The sequence below is a fragment of the Malania oleifera genome, chromosome 9 (assembly GCF_029873635.1).
Source record: "Malania oleifera isolate guangnan ecotype guangnan chromosome 9, ASM2987363v1, whole genome shotgun sequence".
In the NCBI taxonomy this organism is placed as follows: Eukaryota; Viridiplantae; Streptophyta; class Magnoliopsida; order Santalales; family Ximeniaceae; genus Malania; species Malania oleifera.
In genome coordinates, this window is record NC_080425.1 from 29,035,625 (window position 1) to 29,056,575 (window position 20,951).

General features: G+C 39.9%; 1 protein-coding gene across 3 annotated transcripts in view; it reads left to right on the forward strand.

The window, feature by feature from the left end:
• LOC131164554 (serine/threonine-protein kinase TOR) overlaps nucleotides 1–20,951 on the forward strand; it is a 134,696-nt gene that overhangs the window by 91,845 nt on the left and 21,900 nt on the right. For all 3 annotated transcript variants that reach the window (XM_058121828.1, XM_058121830.1, XM_058121829.1), the window contains exons 36-42: nucleotides 11,386–11,454; nucleotides 11,564–11,674; nucleotides 17,858–17,998; nucleotides 18,091–18,219; nucleotides 18,373–18,538; nucleotides 18,617–18,831; nucleotides 19,274–19,480. In XM_058121828.1, coding sequence (XP_057977811.1) covers nucleotides 11,386–11,454; nucleotides 11,564–11,674; nucleotides 17,858–17,998; nucleotides 18,091–18,219; nucleotides 18,373–18,538; nucleotides 18,617–18,831; nucleotides 19,274–19,480 — 1,038 coding nt within the window. The remainder of the gene's footprint in view (nucleotides 1–11,385; nucleotides 11,455–11,563; nucleotides 11,675–17,857; nucleotides 17,999–18,090; nucleotides 18,220–18,372; nucleotides 18,539–18,616; nucleotides 18,832–19,273; nucleotides 19,481–20,951) is intronic.

The window sequence follows — 20,951 nt, forward strand, 5'->3', positions numbered from 1 at the left end:
TAATTTTAAGTGGACATTTCCTCAGGTGTTTATGGTCCAGGTGAAGTGCCTAGGAATCTCCTATGGGATGATCTCCTAGAAGTTAAAGGTCTTTGGGAAGCCCGTTGGGTCCTTGGGGGAGATTTCAATATGGTTTTGTACCCCTGTGAAAGAAGTGGCAATGCCTTGGAGACCCCAAGCATGAAAGAGTTTCTTCACTGCATCAATGAGAATGAACTCATTGGTCTTCCCTCATTGGGGGCTCCTTTACTTGGTCTAACTCCAGAGAGACTCCCTGATTGGTTCTAAATCTCCATGGACTGGGAAGAACATTTCCTCTTAAGGTTTTCTTATTCTCTTTTCCCAAGGTCCATCACGGACCATTTACTCATACTACTGGAAATGGGAGATACTGGGTGGGGGCTTACTCCTTTCCGAAATGGGAACATGTGGTCAAGCATGATGGATTTGGTGGTCTGGTGAAACAATGGTGGACTACTCTCCATTTTGAAAGGAAAGCTAATTTTGTAGTTGTATCAAAGCTTAGGGGGCTGACAAAGAAGTTGAAACTGTGGACATTAGTATTTTCAAAAAATTCCTTCAAAGAGGGCTGTTTTACTTAATGATTTGAAGGAGCTGGATGAGAAGGAACTAAAACCAATGCATCAATGCTGAGAGTAAGGCAAGGAGGCTCCTGCTTAGAAAAGAACTTGATGATGTCATCAACATGAAAGCAATGACCTGTAGACAGAAATCCAGAGCTATTTGGCTTAGAGAGGGGAATTAGAACCCCAGGTTCTTCCACAGAACATCAAATGCTGACCGCAGATTTACCTCTTTGTCTATAATTGAAAGTCTTTAGTTGAAATGGATGATATTAAAAGAGGAATCAGCAGGCTCTGCAAGGATCCTTTTATACCAAGCTGGAGCCTTGGAGTCCAGCACTTTGTAGCATCACTTTCAGTGCCCTAAACCCTTCCACACCTCAGTGGCTTGAAAGGCTCGTTGATGAGGAGGACATCTTTCAAGTGATTATAGAAAGTAACGGAGGTAAAGCTTTGGCTTGGTGGTTCTACTTCGTTTTTCTTTCAAGCTAACTGGGGACTCCCGATGATATCATCAAAACTTTTAATGGCTTTTACTCGCAGCCATATTTTATAACCTCGGTCCTGAAGAAAATTCAGTCGTGCAACGTCAAGGATTTTCGTCTATTATTGATGAAGTTGTGGATGCCTATTCCAACACCAACATGCTTTTGTAGCTGGAAGGCAGATCATGGACTTAGCCCTTATTGCTAATGAAGTTGTGGATGCCTATATAAAGAAAGGGAAGAATGAGCTGGTTTGCAAACTTGACTTGGAGAGTACTGTTGATCACGTGAATTGGAATTTCCTCCATGTTCTCTGAGAAATGGCTTTTGGGGAATCATGGTGAAGGTGGATACATCAATGCATTCCTACCCACTTCTTGTTAGTGCTTTTTAATGGCTGCCCATCACGTTTTTCGCTTTACAAGAGGTCTTAGCCAAGGGGATTTCCTCATCCCCTTATTTCTTATCTTTATTATGGAAATTTTAAGACTTAAGTTGAAATAAGGGAAGCCTCCTCGTCTTATTGTTGGAATGAATGGGAGGGAAATGGAAGTCTCCCATCTTTTGTCTGTGGGCAACCATTATTTTCTCAACAGATCCTCAATCTTTGGTGCATTATTTTCTCAACAGATCCTCAATCTTTCATAAATTTGGTAAGTCACAGAGTCCAACCGAACCACAGAGAACACTTTCCTCTCAATTCTGAGAGAAGCGATCTCTCCCATCCCTAATTTGAGCACCGCAACAGCCTTAGGTAGTCCAAGAAACTCGAGAGGGATAGATAAGAGAGGACTAGAGGTACTCTGGCTCTTGGAGCATAGAACGTGAAATGTAAAATAATGGAAAGAAATTTTGTGATGTTAGGGTTCAACTCACGACTTGTTTGGTGGCTGAGAATATCTTGAGGTCACTACAAGAGGACAAGGAATTGTTTTCAGTTGTCGATGAGAGGAAATTGTCACGAGGAGTTGGGGAGGTAGTTTCACTGTTTCAGTCATGACAAGTGGTCAGGGTTTATTGTCAATTGCTTGAGAGAGGAGTACAATTGTCATAAGAGCCTCTGCGATCCCTGGTATTTGGTTCGATATCAGCAAGGTTGTCGAATGAAGCTAGTTGACGAAGATGTCTGGAGTCAAAGCTAGGGTTCTTGAACAAGATGGGCGATCGACTGCAAGGGAGGCTTAGAAAGGGGCTAGGAGGAGACACGAGGAAGAGGGCTGCCATGCTCAATTGCTTGAAGGAGTCATGCCGAAGGGACACCTTGTATCTTCATCATTCCTTTGTATACAAGATGAATATCAAATGGAGTAAAATTCAAGAATGGGTTGGAAAATTTGTTGAGCAATTTTCCACATGGATCAGAGTGATGCAATGTTAGGTTTTTTATTCGTTGGGAATGGTTATTTCAACAACGAACCAACATTGAAAGCTAGAGTTTGGTGTATTAAGTTCCCTATCTACTTACAATAAAGCTCTCCTTGGAAAATGGCTTTTGAGATTCATGAAGGAGAAAGGATAATCTTCTGAGGGAAGTTATATCTTCAAAGTATGGGGGAAGTTATATCTTCAAAGTATGGTATTCTACATAATGGTTGGACCACTAAGCTGGGAGAAGACCACATGGTGCCGGAGTCTAGAAATTCATCATAAAGGGTTGAAGGATTTCTTCTGTTACATCAATGACATATGGTGCTGTGAATATCCCTTTAGTATCAAATTTCTTTCTATCCTTTCAGTTTGGCTTGTGACAATGACGACCTCATTAGTTATTTGGAACATTCTTTTGATTGGGAATGTTTTCAATCAAGAAATGGAGCACTTACTGATTTTTTTTTAAAATATTTTTTATGCAAAATCCACTGCCCTCACACCACAAATAATCCCAAGTGGATCCTAGATAATAAGGGCATGTTCAGAGTCAGATCCTTTGGCAGGAACTATTGATAACTCGGAAGCTCATCTGGGAAATTGCAGTCCCCACCCAAGTTGCTTTCTTGGCTGGGTAGGCAACTCTTGGGAAAATTCTTACCATGGACAACCTTCGAAAAAGGGGGCTTCCCCTTGTAAGCAGGTGCTTCTCGTCTTTAGAATGTGTGGAAACAATTGATGACATTCTCTTTTGTTGTTTCTGGATCAGAACTCTATGGGATCGGATCATTTCCTGAATCAAATATCAGCGGACTATTGCTAGAATAGTGGAAGGAGAGTTATGGGCCTGGAAAGCAATCCACGTCAGTAGAGAGGAAGAAATCCTTGTCCCTCATTCCTCCTGCTTTCTTTTGGTTAATGTGTTGGGAAAGGAATAAGAGTGCTTTCAAAGCAATGCGAATTCCCCTTGATGCCCTTAAATGAACTCATTTTGCTAATGATAAAAAAAGTCCTTGTATCTTTACTTTCAATAGAATAGAAGGATTATGAAGTAAGAAATATTAATTTGATTTTTGTATCTTGAATTTCAAATTCAATGAATTTTTTTCCATGATTAAATTAAAAAAAAAGTACGGTGAAATTTTTAGATTTGTGGAAATTTCAATAGATATTTTGTATTGATGGGAAATGACCGCCCTTTCAATTTCAAAGGTGGTGGGAAGCAGGAATTTCAACAATTTTGTGGTAAATTTTTCAGTGTGTGCATATTGTACCACAATTAACTATGCATAAATAAAATAAACTATTCATGGAACACTATAGACATGCTGGAGTTTTTTACTAAAATATTAATAAAAAAAAGAAAAAACACAAATATGAAGGAAATGGGGGAAATTTACACAAATATACCCAACCGATTTTCCAAAAGTTTGTTTGGGCTTCAAAATTAAAAAAAAAAAAAAATCGTCAGTCCTCAGAGGCGTCATCGTCAGAGTGTCACTGTCAGTTGTTGTCGTCGTCAGTCCTCGTTTTTAGCAGCAATTTAAAGGGGGGTGGGGGGGGTTTTGATCGCCGGGGAGGGAGGGTAGGGCGTGTCAGTTGCCAAGGGGGGTTCAGTTTGAAGGGGGGGGGGGTCGCATTTGCTTTGCAGCCAGAAAAAAAGAAGGGGTGAGGGAATGGGGCGTTAATGGGAGGAGTGAGGGAGGGAGGGAGGGAGGGGGAGAGAGAGAGAGGGAGAGAGAGAGAGAGAGAGTGAGAGGAGAGAGAGATAGAGAGAGAGAAGAGAGAGAGAGAGATAGATAGAGAGATAGAGAGATATAGAGAGAGAGAATCAGATCGGAGAGTTAGCTAGAGCGAGAGATCGCGATCTCTATAGCGATCTCGACGCTATCTCTCTCTGTCTCTCTCTCTCTCACTCTCGCTCTAGCTCTCTCTCGCTCTCTCTCTCTCTCTCTCCTCTCTCGCTCTCTAGCTTTCTCTCTCTCTCTCTTCTCTCTTCTCTCTCTCCTCTACTCACTCTCTCTCTCCCTCGACCTCTCTCTCTCTCCACTACTCTCTCTCCCTCTCTCTCTCTCTCGTCTAACTCTACTGCTCTAGAGAGAGAGACTGTTTTTGCATAATTTGTATGTAAAAAAAAAAAGAAAAAGAAAACCTGGCTTATGAAAAGTTGGTTTGGTAAATTTTTTTTTCTATATATATATTCGTCATCCTCCAATATCACTCATCCACTCTAACTTCTACAGTTACTTTGCTACATTAGTTTTTTTTTGTCTAAAATATTTCTTCTGTTTGTACTCCCCACCATATTTAATACTTAAACATGGAGTTTGGTCCAGTTGATCCATATGTATTGACATTGGGGACCGTACATCCTTCCTATAGGGCATGGGAGGAGGATCATTTTGACGCGTTTAAGGGGTGTCAGCGTGTGCACACATTAGAAACTATGTGGCATGCCCTTTCCAGAAGCATTCTGGGGATTCAACGAGCAGAGTTCTATCCACTGTACCAGATTCAGTACATTCGCTTAGATCATCATTTCATTAGTGCACTGTTGGAGCATTGGAGGTCTGAGACGCACACATTTCATTTTCCATGCGTTGAGGCGAAGATAACATTGCAGGATGTCGCAGTCATCACAAGATTACCTGTTGATGGTGATGTTGTTACGAGCACGATGCAGCAAGAGTGGGGGATACTGTGTGAAAGCCTACTTGGATGCAACCCCCCACTGGTCGGAGCGGACGAAACGGCGCGTCCTTGTCTATGACATGGGTGGATGGGAACTTGATCTTGTTGATGAAGCATCTCTGAGGAGGTCGTATTGTAGTACGCTCGAGGCTATATACTACGTCTCATGTATGGTTTGATGTTCGTGAACAAGTCACAATACTATGCGTCGTTGATGTTTCTCCCTTTGTTGAGTGACTTGGAGAGGGCGTCGACGTATAGTTGGGGTAGTGCTGCACTTGCATGACTGTACAGAGAGATGTGTCAGGTTGGTCGTGTGCGGGCGCAATCAGTTGGAGGTGCGTGATTCCTCCTGCAGGTTTGGGCATGGGAGTGCATGCCCTTTCTTGCTCCAATTAGAGTTGGTTTGGCACATCTGTCTGCTAATGTCGACGATGTTCCGTTCTCACTTGCAGTCAGATGGCAAGCTTCATTTCATGCTGCGCATGTCCCTCAGCATACTCTGTGGTCATATTGATATGACCTTGATATGATGCATGAGGACTAGGTAATACTGTATTTATTTAATTTGAAACGTTAAATATGGGTTAGGAATGTTTACTATTCATAGTAATTTTCTGACATAAATTCAATGTTAACAGTTTATGTGGATGCCGTACACAGCGGATGTCTATGCGAATCTACCCCCTATATGCCTCAGGAGTACAAGTTTGCTCGTTCGCACTCCTATGATTTGCTTTCAGATCATGGAGTGGCACTTACCAAACCGTGTAATGCGGCAGTTGGGTTTGAGGCAGCAAATCCCTCGTCCAGCTTAGACAGTTTACGACCCCGACAATCATCATTTGGATCTAAACGACTGTGACCAGCGCCGCAGCCATTAAATCAATTGGCGCACGAAGTATGAGCGTACCCTCCAGATGTGGCAACACAGACTGCATAATGCCGTCTACATACTTAGGGAGCTTCCACTCCCTAGGCGTACACCTCCATTTGCGGAAGACGAGTATAATGACTGGTACCGGTCTATCACGATTCGCTGCGTGAGCAGAGCCGCCAGTTTACACATGACAGTGGTGAGGTAAAAAATTACTGAACGCATGTAAGGAACATACTAGTTTTTTATCATTAACTTTTGTTGTAGGAGCACATGATGGGGAGCATTTACTTATGAGAGTGTGTCTTGACATGTCCCTCTAGACCAATTGTAGAGGTGTGTATGCAGTTTGTGGCTGAGGAAGCTTGTTGGTCAATTCATAGGTCTCCTCACGCCGACGCGGAGGGTCCCAAATCGGATGATGATGTTGTAGCTGTTGAGCAGGTGTCGCATAGGAGAGGTTGTGGTGGACGTCGCCGGAGCCGTGGGGGGGGGTCGTGTTCGAGTTGAGGGGGGGGCTCCCAACCAACCATCCCAGTGGACGCAAGGTGATTGGGAAGCATCGGCACCACAGTTCTCACCGACATAGACCTCCATCTGGCACGTAGAGACTTCTTCTTTCCATATGCCATATAGGGCATCCACCAGTACACTATACAAGCCGGAGGCTCTGCAGTCTATGCAAAGTGACCCGCCCCCAATGTATCGGGAACAACAACAATACGACTATTTCCCTAGCTCATCGCCGATCCCATTTGATCCTTTCGTTGATGGGGGGCGGTTGATGCTGGACTAGACGTTGTAGAAGGCAACATCAACCTCCGTAAGAACGACGCCAACAACTGCCGAGACGGAGGAGACTGCGACCATGTGGGACTTAGTGACCCAAAACCATGTGGGACTTAGTGACCCAATAGGAGATTATTATGCATGTTTACTTTTCGAGCAATGAATAATAATAATCATATTTAAACAAAAAAAAAAAAAGTATATTTCTATTTTATGTATACGAAATTTTTTAAATTTATAATTATAAATTGAGCATGTAATAACTTAATAACGAAATAGAACTGTGAAATTGAACTCAAGTACAACTCACTAATTTCAAAAACTAAAAAACTTAATGGTAACTCACAAATTTCAAGTACAATACACATTAAGTACATATTTTGGTCATGACCTCCTAAGCAACGTTGGACACCGAGTGCGGTTGTGACCCTCTTCGTGGCAAACCCCGTTCCGCATCCTCCAACTGCCCTCTCGTACATCCATTTCGTTATGCAGTCTCGAACTTTTGGGGCGTCCTTTCTGCCTAAGCAAATGTCGGTTACCTTATAATGTTGGCGCCACTGGATCCGTCCAATATTGTTCATGGAGGACGGGGATGAAGTCCATCGCATATGTTGCATAATGCTCTTGCACCGTGAAACAAGGGTGAATATAGCGACTGTACCCCAATCTCCTTGCACCACAGACAGCTAACAAGTGAGAACAAGGGTAGTGTAGATTCTGCCACTTCCCACATGTACACTGACATCCCTTTATGTCAACTGTTTGAATGTTTCGACCTTATTCGGTGGCCGAGGCGCAGTTTCAATACTGAACAACCCCCTTTCAATGTTGAAGTTGATAACCTCATGTCCAGCATATGTCATTTCCCTCCTCTGCATTTGCAACAACATATGTGGCATGTAACCATTCCTCGACTCCATCGCTTGGCAAGATGCCTCCCGCCGGCCACTAAAGTATTGCGCAACACAATAAAATGTCTTCTGGACAATGGCCGTTATCGGTAGACTACATGTTCCTTTCATGCGGCATTAAAACATTCAACAAGATTCGTGGTCATGTTTCCGTACATTCGACCACCATCGCGACATTGCGTCCACGTGTGAGGAGGGATCTCTTAAAAAAAAAGGACTTTCGCAATTGGCCCACCCTCTGTTAGGATTCTTTCCATTATACTATTGAATTTCCTAACTTAGTGCTCCTTACCAGCTATTTTAACCATCCGCTTGAGCATTGTATTGTGGACCCTCTGGTTGAAGTTGCTACCAATGTGACGCAAGCAAAACTGATGGTGCGCACGCGGCGGTTTCCAGTCATCGTTCTAATGAACGACAGCAAGAATACCGACATGTCTATCTGATATAAGACACAAATTATCGCGATTAGTCACTTCATCCCGAATGCACTTAAGGAACCAGGACCATGTGCGCAGACTCTCCTCCTCAACGATGGCAAATGCTATCGGAAATATTTGTTGATTTGCATTAGGGGCTGTTGCAATTAACAATTTACCTTTATATTTTCCGTATAAGTGCGTTCCGTCCACACAGAGAATTGGTGGACAATGACGAAATCCCTTTATTGATGCTGCGAATGACCAGAGCACACATGTCAAAACAGCAGCGTTGTTTGCATCAGACATTTCTGTCCATGCCCACTTCACCTTTGTACTAGAATTTGTTTCACACATAGCATGCATCCACTTTGGAAGCATTTGATATGAAATATCCCAATCTCCAAACACCCTTGCAACTGCCATTTGCTTCCCGAGCCATACCTTTCTGTACGATATATGGTACTGGTATTTTGACCTCAAGTGTGCTTGCAAAGTTGCAATGGAAGCCCCGGCGTCACTTTTGATAATTTCTACGATTTCATTTGCAACTAAGTTGGACTTCAGTTGCGGGTTGTCTTTCGAGAGAGTCTCATTTGTGCATGTGTGTGGCCCTCTGTATTGTGTAATTTCAAACAACCCATGCTTTCTACTTTGAGTTGCACGCAATCGCCAAACACATCTTTTGTTTGCATTGCACCTAACCATCCACGTTGTTGGGGTGGATTGTACCACCTTAAAGTTGTGGTGTGTTTGTGCATGGTGGACGCGCATGGAGTGAATGAGGTCATCCTTCGTGTCGAAAATCATACCTTTCCCAAATTTCGAGACACCAACCCATTGGATGCCCTCGAGTGAACTTTCAACTTTAGTTCTAATGTGACCGACTTCGACATCGACCATGTATGCTAATGGTGGCACCTCACGTACCCTCCTGTGACCGACAGGTGTGTTCTGAGGCGGAATGGCAACTTCTTCATGGTGAACCCCATAATCATTTTGTCCACCGGCTTCATCTACCCCTGTGTCTGCCTTTTCAAAATCCTCTTCTTCCTCTAATTCATGTTTATAGTCCTTAACAGGTTGCATTGGCTGGACCGTGTATGCCCCCCTCTCATTTATGACAATAGATGGAACCGTTTGGAATTCTGGTATGGGGACATCTCCAATTGAACTTCGGTCATCCCTATACTCTGTTTATGGTTGTGGTTCATGATAATAATTGCTTCCCACATTGAATCCTTGCAAAGTAGATTGCTCACATCAGATCTCTGTTGACAAGAATTCCGGCTGAAATGATGTACCGTGGATGTCATTCAAATCTAATGCCGCAGTCACCTGTAAAAGATTATCAAATAGTCTGCTTGTCTCACTGGTATCATATTCGGTATATGGTTGAGAATGGATGAATGCTTCCCCTTGCAAAGTTGGGGCTCCGCCCATACTGCTGCTTTGAGGAATGTGTTTAACAAAAATCTCAACTACATATACGTCCAGACAAGAACTCTGTGGGTCCAACGCAATTAGGACGTCTGCATTAATTTTTATTGGGACGTCAATGTACACCAAATTTCCACCACCCCCTTGTTGCGGATATCTCGATGTCAGTTCTAACATGTACTCATTTGGATCAATATCTAATCCTTCATATATTTTGCATTTCAAACTTTCTAATTTCATCCTCCTTCAAACTAGAATGGCTTTCGTTGGCCAGTGTTGTACTCAATACTGGTCGATCCATGAATAATCTTACCGTCAATGTATAATAAGACCGTCACTTTGTTAGTTGACGAATTTGACGTCATTATGACTTCTCAAAAATAAAGTTTATCTGCAAGAGGTGGTGAAGGAGGTTGGGGGATCAAGGAAGAAGAATGAAATCAAGGAAGAGAAAGAATGAGTGATAGTGAAGGATTGATCAACGTATATAGGGGGAATTGGCGTGACCGAATCGACTTTTGGAAAGTCAATTTTAATTTATTTGTTTTTACGTACACATATGCATGCAAAAGTGGGTAAAATTAATTTTTTAATGCCAAACCAACTTTCCAAAAGTCGATTTAGACACTATTCATGCAGGTTACATACACACGCGCATGCCAGCAGAAGCATCCCATCCCCTTTAAAAAAAAAAAAAAAACAAATTCTGACAACCCATTACTCCCCCAACCCCTCTCTCTCCTTTCTCTCCTCTCTCCCTGCCCCTCCTGCGCATGCCTGCCTGCACCCTCAACCCCCCCCCCCCTTTTTTTTTTTTTTTTTTTTTCCTGACAACCGAAATGACCCTCTCTCCCTCTTTCCCCTTCTGACGGCCTGACACGCCCTCTCTTCTCTCCCTGAGGCTCACGTTGGCGAGCTAACACATGACCCACCCCCCCCGCGCGGCATTGCTTTTTGTTTTGTTTTAATTGCTGCTGAAAACGTGGACTGATGACGACGACGACTAACGGAGACGCTCTGACGACTGGCGATTGATTTTTTTTTTTTTTTATATAATTTTAATGCCCAAACCGACTTTTGGAAAATCAGTTGGGTATATTTATGTAAATTTCTCCCATTTCCTTCATATTTGTGTTTTTTTTTTTTATTAATATTTTGGAAAATAACTCAGACATGCTGTGGCTGCCTCAAAATTTCATTTATCACTTTGCCACTTGAAATTCCACTTCTGCTCCCGCTCTTGGTATACTAGACTCCTAGATCGGACTTAATTCTTGTGAAGTGGTTCATCGTACGACCCTTGCAGAATTGAAGAATTATTATTTATGAATGTAAGGTTGCTTGTCATATGTGATGCTTCACTTATGGTTTGGAAATTTTATTGTGCTGATGTACTTAGGTGCCTAATTTTATAGCAGAGACCTTCAAAATCTGATCCATTCTTGCCATTGATTTTTAGGACAGAAGCAAAATGTTCTGAGTTCTCATTCTGAATATTTGGTTGGGCATTGTATGGATGTGAGTGATGATAGCCTGTAGGCGTGCAGATGTGAGCATACATATATATGCAGCATTTGTTATGCTCTAATTACTGTGTGTGATTGTTTTGTCTGTATTTATGTTGATAATTGGACGAAAATAATGTGCTGAAGCATTCTGCAGCATTAGACTGTTTGTCATGTTGTTTGTGGCAACATATTAGGTGCTGAATTGATGATTCTCACAAGTGTACCTGCCTAACTGCACATGGCTTTTTTTTGGTTGTGTACCCTTGGCAGTTGTTTATATTCTAATGATCGATTATATAACCTTGTTTAGGTTCTAGAGAGCTATGAACGTGCCTACAGCAACATGGTCCGTGTTCAGCAGCTGGCTGAATTGGAGGAGGTTCGCTTTATTTTGTTTTCTGAACTCATTTTACTACTTTAACTAAAGTCATCCAGTGGAGGCATTCAAGAGTGATTTTATTGAGGGATGAAAATGTGTTTTTGTACAGGTTATTGATTACTGTACTCTTCCAGTGGCAAACCCTGTTGCTGAAGGGAGGCGAGCCCTTATTCGTAATATGTGGAATGAGCGCATACAAGGAGCAAAAAGAAATGTTGAGGTTGATATTCTTTTTACCTTCTTGTTTATTTTTTTTCCTCATTTATCATTAATTTGAAATGAATGATAATTCTGGGTTTTTAATTAAGTAATTTAGAAAGTAGTGAAGGGTGAGTGTTCACACACTGGGAAGGATGTTACACCCAAACTTAAAGGCCAGGATTATGTCTGAAATCACCTCACAAAATGTGGAGGTATAGCTACATACATCATGCCCTCACCCCTGATATGGCGTGGGAGCATTTTGCATGGTTGCATTTTTTAATTCTTTTACTAGCAGTTATGGAGGTTTTGAAAGTGTTAGGAGCATTACAATGATGCTGCAGTTGAACTGCTCTGTTCATAAGCAATTTGAGCTTGAATCAAAACCTGCGTGTTGGGGATTCAATTTTTAAACAGGGAAAAGATTGTGGGCAAATTTGAATGGATTTTTCTTGTTAATCCAAGCTGGTATGTACCAAAGAATGCCCAGTTACGCACTTGGACATGTGGTATTTATCACAAGGAGGTTTAGCAGAATCAGATCTTAACACTGGTTTGTGTATAAATAAATATAAGAAATGCATTTATATGCCATTTTCTTAAATTTCAATATTATGAACTTAGAAAATTGGCTTGCTCAGGACTATGATAATAACAAGTAACTCATATGGTGGAGCCCTTGTATAGACAAGTGATCGAGTGTTCCAATTGTTGCATTTCTTAACCTGAAAATTAATGTGTGAAAAGGGTATAGGAAAACAGCCTATTGAAAAAGACCCAAGTATAAATCCAGGATATGCAGGGTTTTTCTGTCAAATTAGCCTGGTCACCACTCTTCTAGATTCCTATGACCTCTCGTTCTAGTCCAGTTTACACTGAAGTTCCTCTTCATGTGTATTATGTGTGAGCCACACTTTGGAATTTTCTGTGCCAGCACATAAAACATAGGGAGCCTTCAATTAGTCTTCCCCCGAGTTACTAGACTGCCTCTTAAGGATGTGATTGAGTGAATAGATGATGAATTTCTCTATCACAGTGAGGTAGCTTTGTATGATGTTAGGATAGATCCTCCTGGTCATCATCCTTTTGCTTCACACTGCACCCTAGTCCATTTACTAGAGGTGTCGATGAAATTGGTAGGACTGTTAACCCCAGCATGTGGCAGATGCTGAACCTCAGTGTAGGCCAGATTATGCTGATGATGTTAAAAACAATGTTGAGTTTGATGTGGCTTCCTATGATGGTAGAATAATTGTGGTCACCTTCTTTAATTGTTTTCAAGAGTTTGAAGATTACTCGAGTGGTATGGCATTACTGGCTAGTTATTGGCAAATGAAATTCATTTATTCTGTGATGCTGCATGGGCAGAGTCAAGAAAAACACACACTCTGGGTGTGAACCCCTAAGCACAAGTCCAAACTCGTTTCAATAACCCACCTGCCTCCAAAGGCTAACTACCAGCTAAATATAAGACAGTATTTTCCAAAAATTGTGAAATACAAAATTTCCTAACTTTCTATAAAGAAATAGTGCCACAATCAAATAATAATAAATAAGAAATAAAATCAAAATCTATATCCTCAAATCTGGATCTTCAAAAATTGAAATCTCATTATTTTCTTGCATGATATTTAGGGCCTCTGGGTCGGCTGAAGCCTCCACAATGAACACTCCCTCTTGCCGTCTCTACCAAGTGATGCTCGAAAATAATTTGGGGTATGACTATTCCAATGAAAGCGGATAGTAGGGTGATGTTTCCAATTTTTATCTCACTATTCTCTTCTATTTCTCTTCTCCTTACCCCATACTCATCCTTTTAAATTTCAAAGATATTATCAAAATTTTTATGGAATTTATACATTTTGTCACCCTTGAAACTAAAAAAATGGTAGTTAACTATCTTACATAATTTCCATTGATCTTTCAAAATATATGGGAGTCTCGAATTGCCGAGAAGTTTTGTTGAAATTTTGATTATATAACAATACTTGCTTCAAAGTCAAAATTTAGGATGGAAAACTCAAATTGAGTTTTTTTATCTTCAAAATTTTTCTTTTTTATTAAAATAAAAAATATTGTATGAATTTTCTTTATAAATTTTAGTTTTAAATCGTGCATTGTTATGTTTTGAATTCACTTAGAATCAACTTGGTAGTGAAAATTAGCAAATGCATGCTTCTTGTTGCCAATAGCTTCTAAAACAACCAAGATGACATCCAATACTCGTAGTGTGTGTTATATTTCTTTTATTAAAATTTACTTAAAATCATTTAAAACATTAATGTATAGAATTTTGGGATCAAAACACGTGAATCTATATTTTTTAAGATGGTTGTATGTGCAAAATAATGAATTAATGAACGTGGTGTCCGTTTACCTGTCACATAATGTCTGGGATGACCGCGACCGTTACTGTTACACAGACTGTTATCGAAATTTAAAACCATGGCCATAGTTTTAAAAATCAGTGCATAACGGCCGTTACAATGGTATCGGTGATTTCCAAGACCGTTGTGGGGTGATATCTCAGAGGTGGTACGATTCACAATTGTAATGGCTGTTACGGTCAGTTATGGTACCTACGGACTGTTACAATCTGTTAAGAGCTGTTACAGTGCCCGGCTGGTTGTGAATAACTAGAATAGGTTTTAGAGTCCTTTTTTTTTTTTTGCCATTTTCCTGTCTTTTTCTCTTTTTTGAATCTTAGAAACTCAATTTTAAGTTGGTTTATCTAGTTCGTGATTTTTTTATTAAAAGTGATTTTTTTTATTAAAAAAATCATTCTTGACTTTATTTTCCATGGCATTTAATATACTCTTTTTTTGAATAACTACCATTCAAATAAGCCCGACTTTTTCTCTCATCAAATTACATATGTTTGTATTCTAAGTTCTTTCAAATTTGTTTTTCCCTTACACCTAGTTTGGAGAGTAAATACGTTCTATTGTATGCATTTATGGCATTCTATATTTTATTTTTTTGGTAACAAAAATTCCATTAAAGACAAAAAGAGTACCAAAGAAGGCTTTCTATACTTTATATTTCTTTATATTTATGATTTCGTAGTTTGAATTTCACTTACAATCAATAAAGTAGTGAAAAGTAGCAAATGCATGCTTCTTCCCGCCAATAGCAGCATAAGCAACCAAGATGGCGTCCAATACTTGTAATATATGTTATATTTAAATCGATTAAAATTTATGTCATTTAAATCATTATTATATGGAATTTTGGGATCAAAACATGTGAATCTATATGTTTTAGAGAAGTTTGCTAATGCAGATAAATGAATTCACGGACATGGTGTTTGTTACTTGTTAAGCAAGTCTGTGACAGCTGTGAGCGTTACAACACGACTGTTATTGTTTTTAAAACCTTGGATTCTCTCATCATAGTCCAATATCCTATCTACACAATCAAATAACCCTGTCTTCACTTCTTCACTGTTAGAGAAGTTCTCCTTATGACGCTATTGGGGATTTATATGATTCCCCTATGTTGGGAATAAAGAACAAATTCCCAAAACCTGTGAGAAACAAAATAGAAGAAAAAATAATGCCAAAGAAAAATCAATCACACGCACAAGACAATATTTACGTGGTTCGGCAATTTTGCCGACGTCCACGGAGTTGCAGGGATTTCAATATTATCAGGAAGAAATCACAGAGAGTGTGGCGATACAATGCTCTCCCTCTCACTCTCTCGCAGGTACAACCACACAAACCCTAATCACCCGAAAGCAATCCTTTTTATATGTTGCGCCTTACGGCCCAAGCCTTCGCTCCATGGACTAAGCCTTAGGATAGAAATCTCTAATTAAATAGAGGTCAGGTCGTCATCCAAAATTAAAACACAACTAGGCTCCACAAAAGCCCAACACCCTAAAGGGTGATAAAGTTGTGGAGTCCATATATCATTGATTTTCCTCCGCTAAGTCCATCAACTTGTAGATTATCCCCACGGTCTTTTCTCAAAATCAACTTTCTCTGGGACACAAACAAGAGGGACAACACTCTTGAGTTATGTCACATGACTGATGACACAAAAAATGCTGATCAAACAAAAAAGTTTATTGAGCCCATATACCTTCACAAATTTTGCATTAGTAGAATTGCAGCACTACTCCGGAGAGAACATAGATTGAAGGCCTTGCTTTTGTTTGTAGGTACTTTGGAGTGTCAAAAAGGCAGTAGCAAACTGTGTCAATTGTGGACAGATGAGTTCTTTGTTGTTGCTGAACTCTTTCGTCATCATTGCAAGAACATAGGATTGTGGTCGCCTGGATCTTCAGTATTGCAACTTTCTCCAGCGTAAGATCCAAACAATGTTCAACACATGGGAGTCCAATACAATTTTCCCATTATTGCCATAAGCCTCTTTCCACAACTTATCTCAATCTTTGCATTATCTGTTATCCCCTGCCCAGCATTCTTCTCATGAACTTCTTTGACGATCACATCTAGACATGGAAATATCGAATCACCATTTTCGATAGAATCAAAAGAATCATTTGATTCTAAAAAACCACGTTACAGCATGACTATTTGCAAGAAAATTATTGAAGAACGTTGAATATCCATCTATCCAACCGGTGCCATATTATGGTATCAATATTTCTTCCAAGCCTTTTTATGCTATTTCAACATGCCATCTCTGTTTTTCAGCTCTTCTCAGAGGATCCATGTCCTCATCTTATGAAAGGAAGGAGGCTTGAAACCCAGCATTATTGGCAATCCCATTCGTAATAGCATGCTAATAGACATCATCAAGCACTGTTAAATGCCAATTTCGGGCTTTCCTTTGCACCTGATTCCTCTCTTCTTTCTTCGATTATGAGTTTAGAGTAGCTTGTCTGGTCTGCAAAGATACAAAGTTGTCCATTGGACCTCTATCCCAGCAAGGTTTCAATCGCTGTACCAGCTAAATGATGCTTAAACCTTGTGACAGTCCCACTAGAAGCGTGATCATAAAATTTCCATTTAAAATTTTTCTCATGTATTTCCAAACAAAATCTTTTTCCTGCACCTTAAAACTGTCAAACATGGTTTTTGATTGTTGAACAGGGAACAAGCAGCAGCTGCAGCAGCAAATTAAAAAATTTGAGACTTGAGAATTGAAAATAGTTTCAAAATGCAGGGAAACAACAGAGATAATTTGCAAGAAATGAGGGAAATGACTGAAATTTCAAAAAATTGCAAAATAAATAAATAAATTAAGAAACAACATGGATCATTGCAGGAAACAGCTGCTCAAAAACTTCAGCATTTTATTTTGGAAAATTGGGGGAAGAAGATACTAAAAGTTGGGAAACAGCAGCTCAAACTTGAAGTTCAATACTTCAATTCATTCTGCCATAAATGAAAAAATGGAAAAAGGGCTACTTGAAAGACCTGACTTTCAGTTGCAAAGGGATGGCTGAACTTTGTCGAGAGGGTGAAAGGGAGAGCGAGGGAGAGAATGAGAGGCAAATGGCCAGAGAGACGGGGCAGAGCTGTTGCGGCAGAGCTGTTGCCCTGTTTGAGAAACTTGGTGGAGAAGATTAACAATGGGCATCTGTTGAAGGGCTGGAGTGCTCATTGAAGGGAGGGAGAGGCTCTTTGATTTTTTTGTCGATAAGAGTTTTTTTTCATTATTGTTTTTTATATTATTAAAATAGGTTAATTGCTGGTCCCACCAAAAGATGGACACCTTCCATTTTGAGGACTAAAAATTGCGTTTTCTTGTTGTTGAGGCATATGCCCCGATCCGAAAAGTGTACATTTTAGGACTTGCACTTTTTAAATTACACCTTGCGCATTGTAGCCCCAACTCACCTCAAGGCGTAAATCCCTGAGGCCTGTCATTGTCTAAATTATGCAACTCTTCAGTCATGCACCGTTGAATCAACTTTTGGCAGTTGCCAGCAGCATATAATCTGTGGAACAGTTGCTAGCCAAATCGCTATTCACTAGGAAAGAAACCAATAAAGGCCTATGTGGGCTCTGTGCCATGTTTGACATAGAATGCAAAATGGAACTAGGGGCTATTGATTAATGGGGGCTTGATGAGCATTGTGAACCAATGCAAGAACCTCACATGTATGCGTGTTAATGGTAGAAGGATTGCTTAATTTTGGCGTTCTTCTGGCATCTTCTGTTTCCTTAGCAGACCATTTTTTGGTTTTTTTTTTTTTTTTTACAGCTATTTGTTATTGAATGTGCAGGTCTGGCAGGCACTTTTGGCAGTTAGAGCGCTTGTGCTACCCCCAACTGAAGATATAGAAACATGGCTTAAGTTTGCTTCACTCTGCCGCAAGAGTGGACGAATCAGTCAAGCAAGATCTACTTTAGTTAAACTCCTACAGGCAAGAGGCAGAGTTCTTTGGATATTAGGAGCAGTGCTAGTTTTCTGGTTAATTATCACTTTAGTTTTTTTATATATTGGAGTTTTCTGCAGTATGATCCTGAAATATCATCTGAAAGTGTGCGGTATCGAGGACCACCTCAAGTTATGCTGGCATACCTAAAATACCAATGGTCACTGGGGGAGGACACAAAGCGAAAGGAAGCATTCTTAAGGTTGCAGGTACATAAGAAATTTCCCTTTAAGTTTTAAAGTAGTAGTGAGCAACAACTGCTTATTGTTTGGGTGTATAGTAATTTCTTCTAGCATTTTCTTCTGTTTGTTTCTAATACTCTTAAGCACATTCACTTTTGTGATGCAATCTTACTATTATAGGATCTGAGTAGAGAGCTTTCAAGTGCACCAAATATTCAATCAATTACCCCTACTGGCTTAACTAGCAGTTCAAGCTCAAATGTTCCACTGCTTGCTCGTGTATATCTTACACTTGGAACGTGGCAGTGGGCACTTTCTCCTGGTTTGGATGATGATTCTATACAAGGTAGTCAGTGCTTATGATCTGTGGTCCTTGCCTTTCTTTGAATTTGTACCTTTCTAACATTACTCACCTGTTATGTAGAAATCCGTAACTCATTTAGGAATGCCACCCAGTGTGCCACAAAATGGGCAAATGCATGGCATGCATGGGCACTGTTTAATACTGCAGTGATGTCTCATTATACTTTGAGGGGCTTCCCTGCAATTGCAGCTCAGTTTGTTGTTGCAGCAGTAACTGGATACTTTCATTCAATAGCATTTGCAGCAAATGCGAAAGGAGTGGATGATAGTTTGCAGGTAATCATATCCCTTCATATTTAGAACAACATATTTTAGGCATCTAGTAGTTCAGCTTGCTATTAGCTTGTCAGTTGGCTCCTTGCTCCTGAATATAATTGAGGTGTCCAATATTGGCTATTATGTTAGATTTTGTAGATATTAAAACTCTATTTCTGTACTCCCAAATGGTTATGCTTTGACAAATTAAATTGAACTACATAGGTATAAGATTGAACCTATTATAGTCAGATTAAAATTAAAAATCATTGTATTTGATATCTTTTAATCAAATTGTAATTATATTGTATCAAAGTCAGAATCTGACCATGATATATAGTTCATCAACATAGAAACCCGATATTCATCACCCATGCATTTGTTGGATCCTGCCTTGGTTGACTTGTTAGGTGGTTTGACAATTCTCATTAACTCTTCTCGGTGTTTTGCTTTTTCTGCCCAGGATATACTTCGTCTTCTCACATTATGGTTTAACCATGGAGCTACCACAGAGGTTCAAATGGCACTACAGAAAGGTTTTGCACATGTTAATATCAACACATGGCTGGTTGTTTTGCCCCAAATTATTGCCAGGATACATTCAAATAACCATGCTGTAAGAGAATTGATTCAGTCTCTTCTGGTGCGCATTGGGCAAAATCATCCACAGGTTTGCTCCTCATACGTGTCCATAACTATAATCATAAATTTTGTCTTCTCTTGACGAGCAATTTAATTGACTTTTTGGTACATTTATCTGGTAGAGATTATTCTTTCAATTAGGGCATGGAGAAAGTATATTTGCTTATGTATTTTCCTAGTATTAGCAGGCGAGTGTATCTTTCATAATTGCTTCTTTCTTTTTCAACATCTTTATTTTTTTAATTTTAAAAATTTAAGAATTTATTGATTTTCTTGGCAGTAATATGAACTTGTAGCAGTGTATTGAAAATTTTCTTTGGGAACTTTTTGGACCCCATTTATTATTTCATTACTTAATGTAAATTACAGTATCTCAAAATCCCAAGTTATTGAATATCATTTTTGAGGCCGATGTATGATCTAAAGTTTTCCATCAGCCACATCATAAAATTTCCAAAATCATTATTCACTGTGGTGCAATAATGACCATAGTCAACCAAATGCTGAACGGTTCTATCTATGCCAATAAACTTTAGGCCAGTTTTGTGCCCTATGCAAGTTGGAGCCTAAGGTATCAACATACAGATGCCGGAAGATATTAACAAACTGGGCCAATACCATGAGGAATTTCTGATTAAATGTCTTCATTCTTCCTTGTCTGTTTTTGTGTCTCTTCAGCCATTCTATATGGTTTCTTACCATCCCACCTTAAATTGAATCAAGGAAAAGAAATCTTTCCACTTTTTTCTTGTCAACTTCCAAACACCTACTTTGTAATACTCTTTTCTTTGGAAATCCAACCAAATTCTTAAATTTCCATGAAATTCTCATTGAAGCTTTCGCATTCCGAATTCCACCACCCATGAAATGGAAATTGCAGTCAATTTCTGGCTTGCTAAAGTTTCCATTGGAGAGTTAGTATGTTAATTAGTGAGAGATAGTAAGGAAATTATGGTCATTAGAATGTATTTGATTTGAATTATAAATAGAGGGAGAGACCTATATTTAAGTTAGGTCATTCATTTAATCAAAATCTTACATGGTATTAGAGCGTGATCCAACCTAAACCCTGTCACACTTAGCCATCACCAGAAATCACCTTTCCTTTGCTGCCCTTCTCAGATCCATCTCCACTCTTCATTATTTCACAAAACCAACCATATAGCCTAAAACAGAACCCTCTGATGGCTAACCCTACAAAACCCCATCGCTTGAATGTACCTCACGCGCCCTCATGCGCTAGAAGACTACCGGCAGTCCCAACCCCATGCACTGGCGCATGGGAGAGATTCCGGTTGCCTTTTTATGATTTTCTTTCCTCCACCATGATCTGATTCCTTCCCTAGACCATATAATCAAGCTGTTGGGCATGTTCTTTGCTCAAAGATCCTACTTTTTTCGACCATGCTCTCATGGTAATCCATTAATTGTTTTTTGGTGTTCGTAAAGGCTCTTTTGTGAGATTTTGGACAGTGGCAGTGTTCGTAAGTTGAATTGTG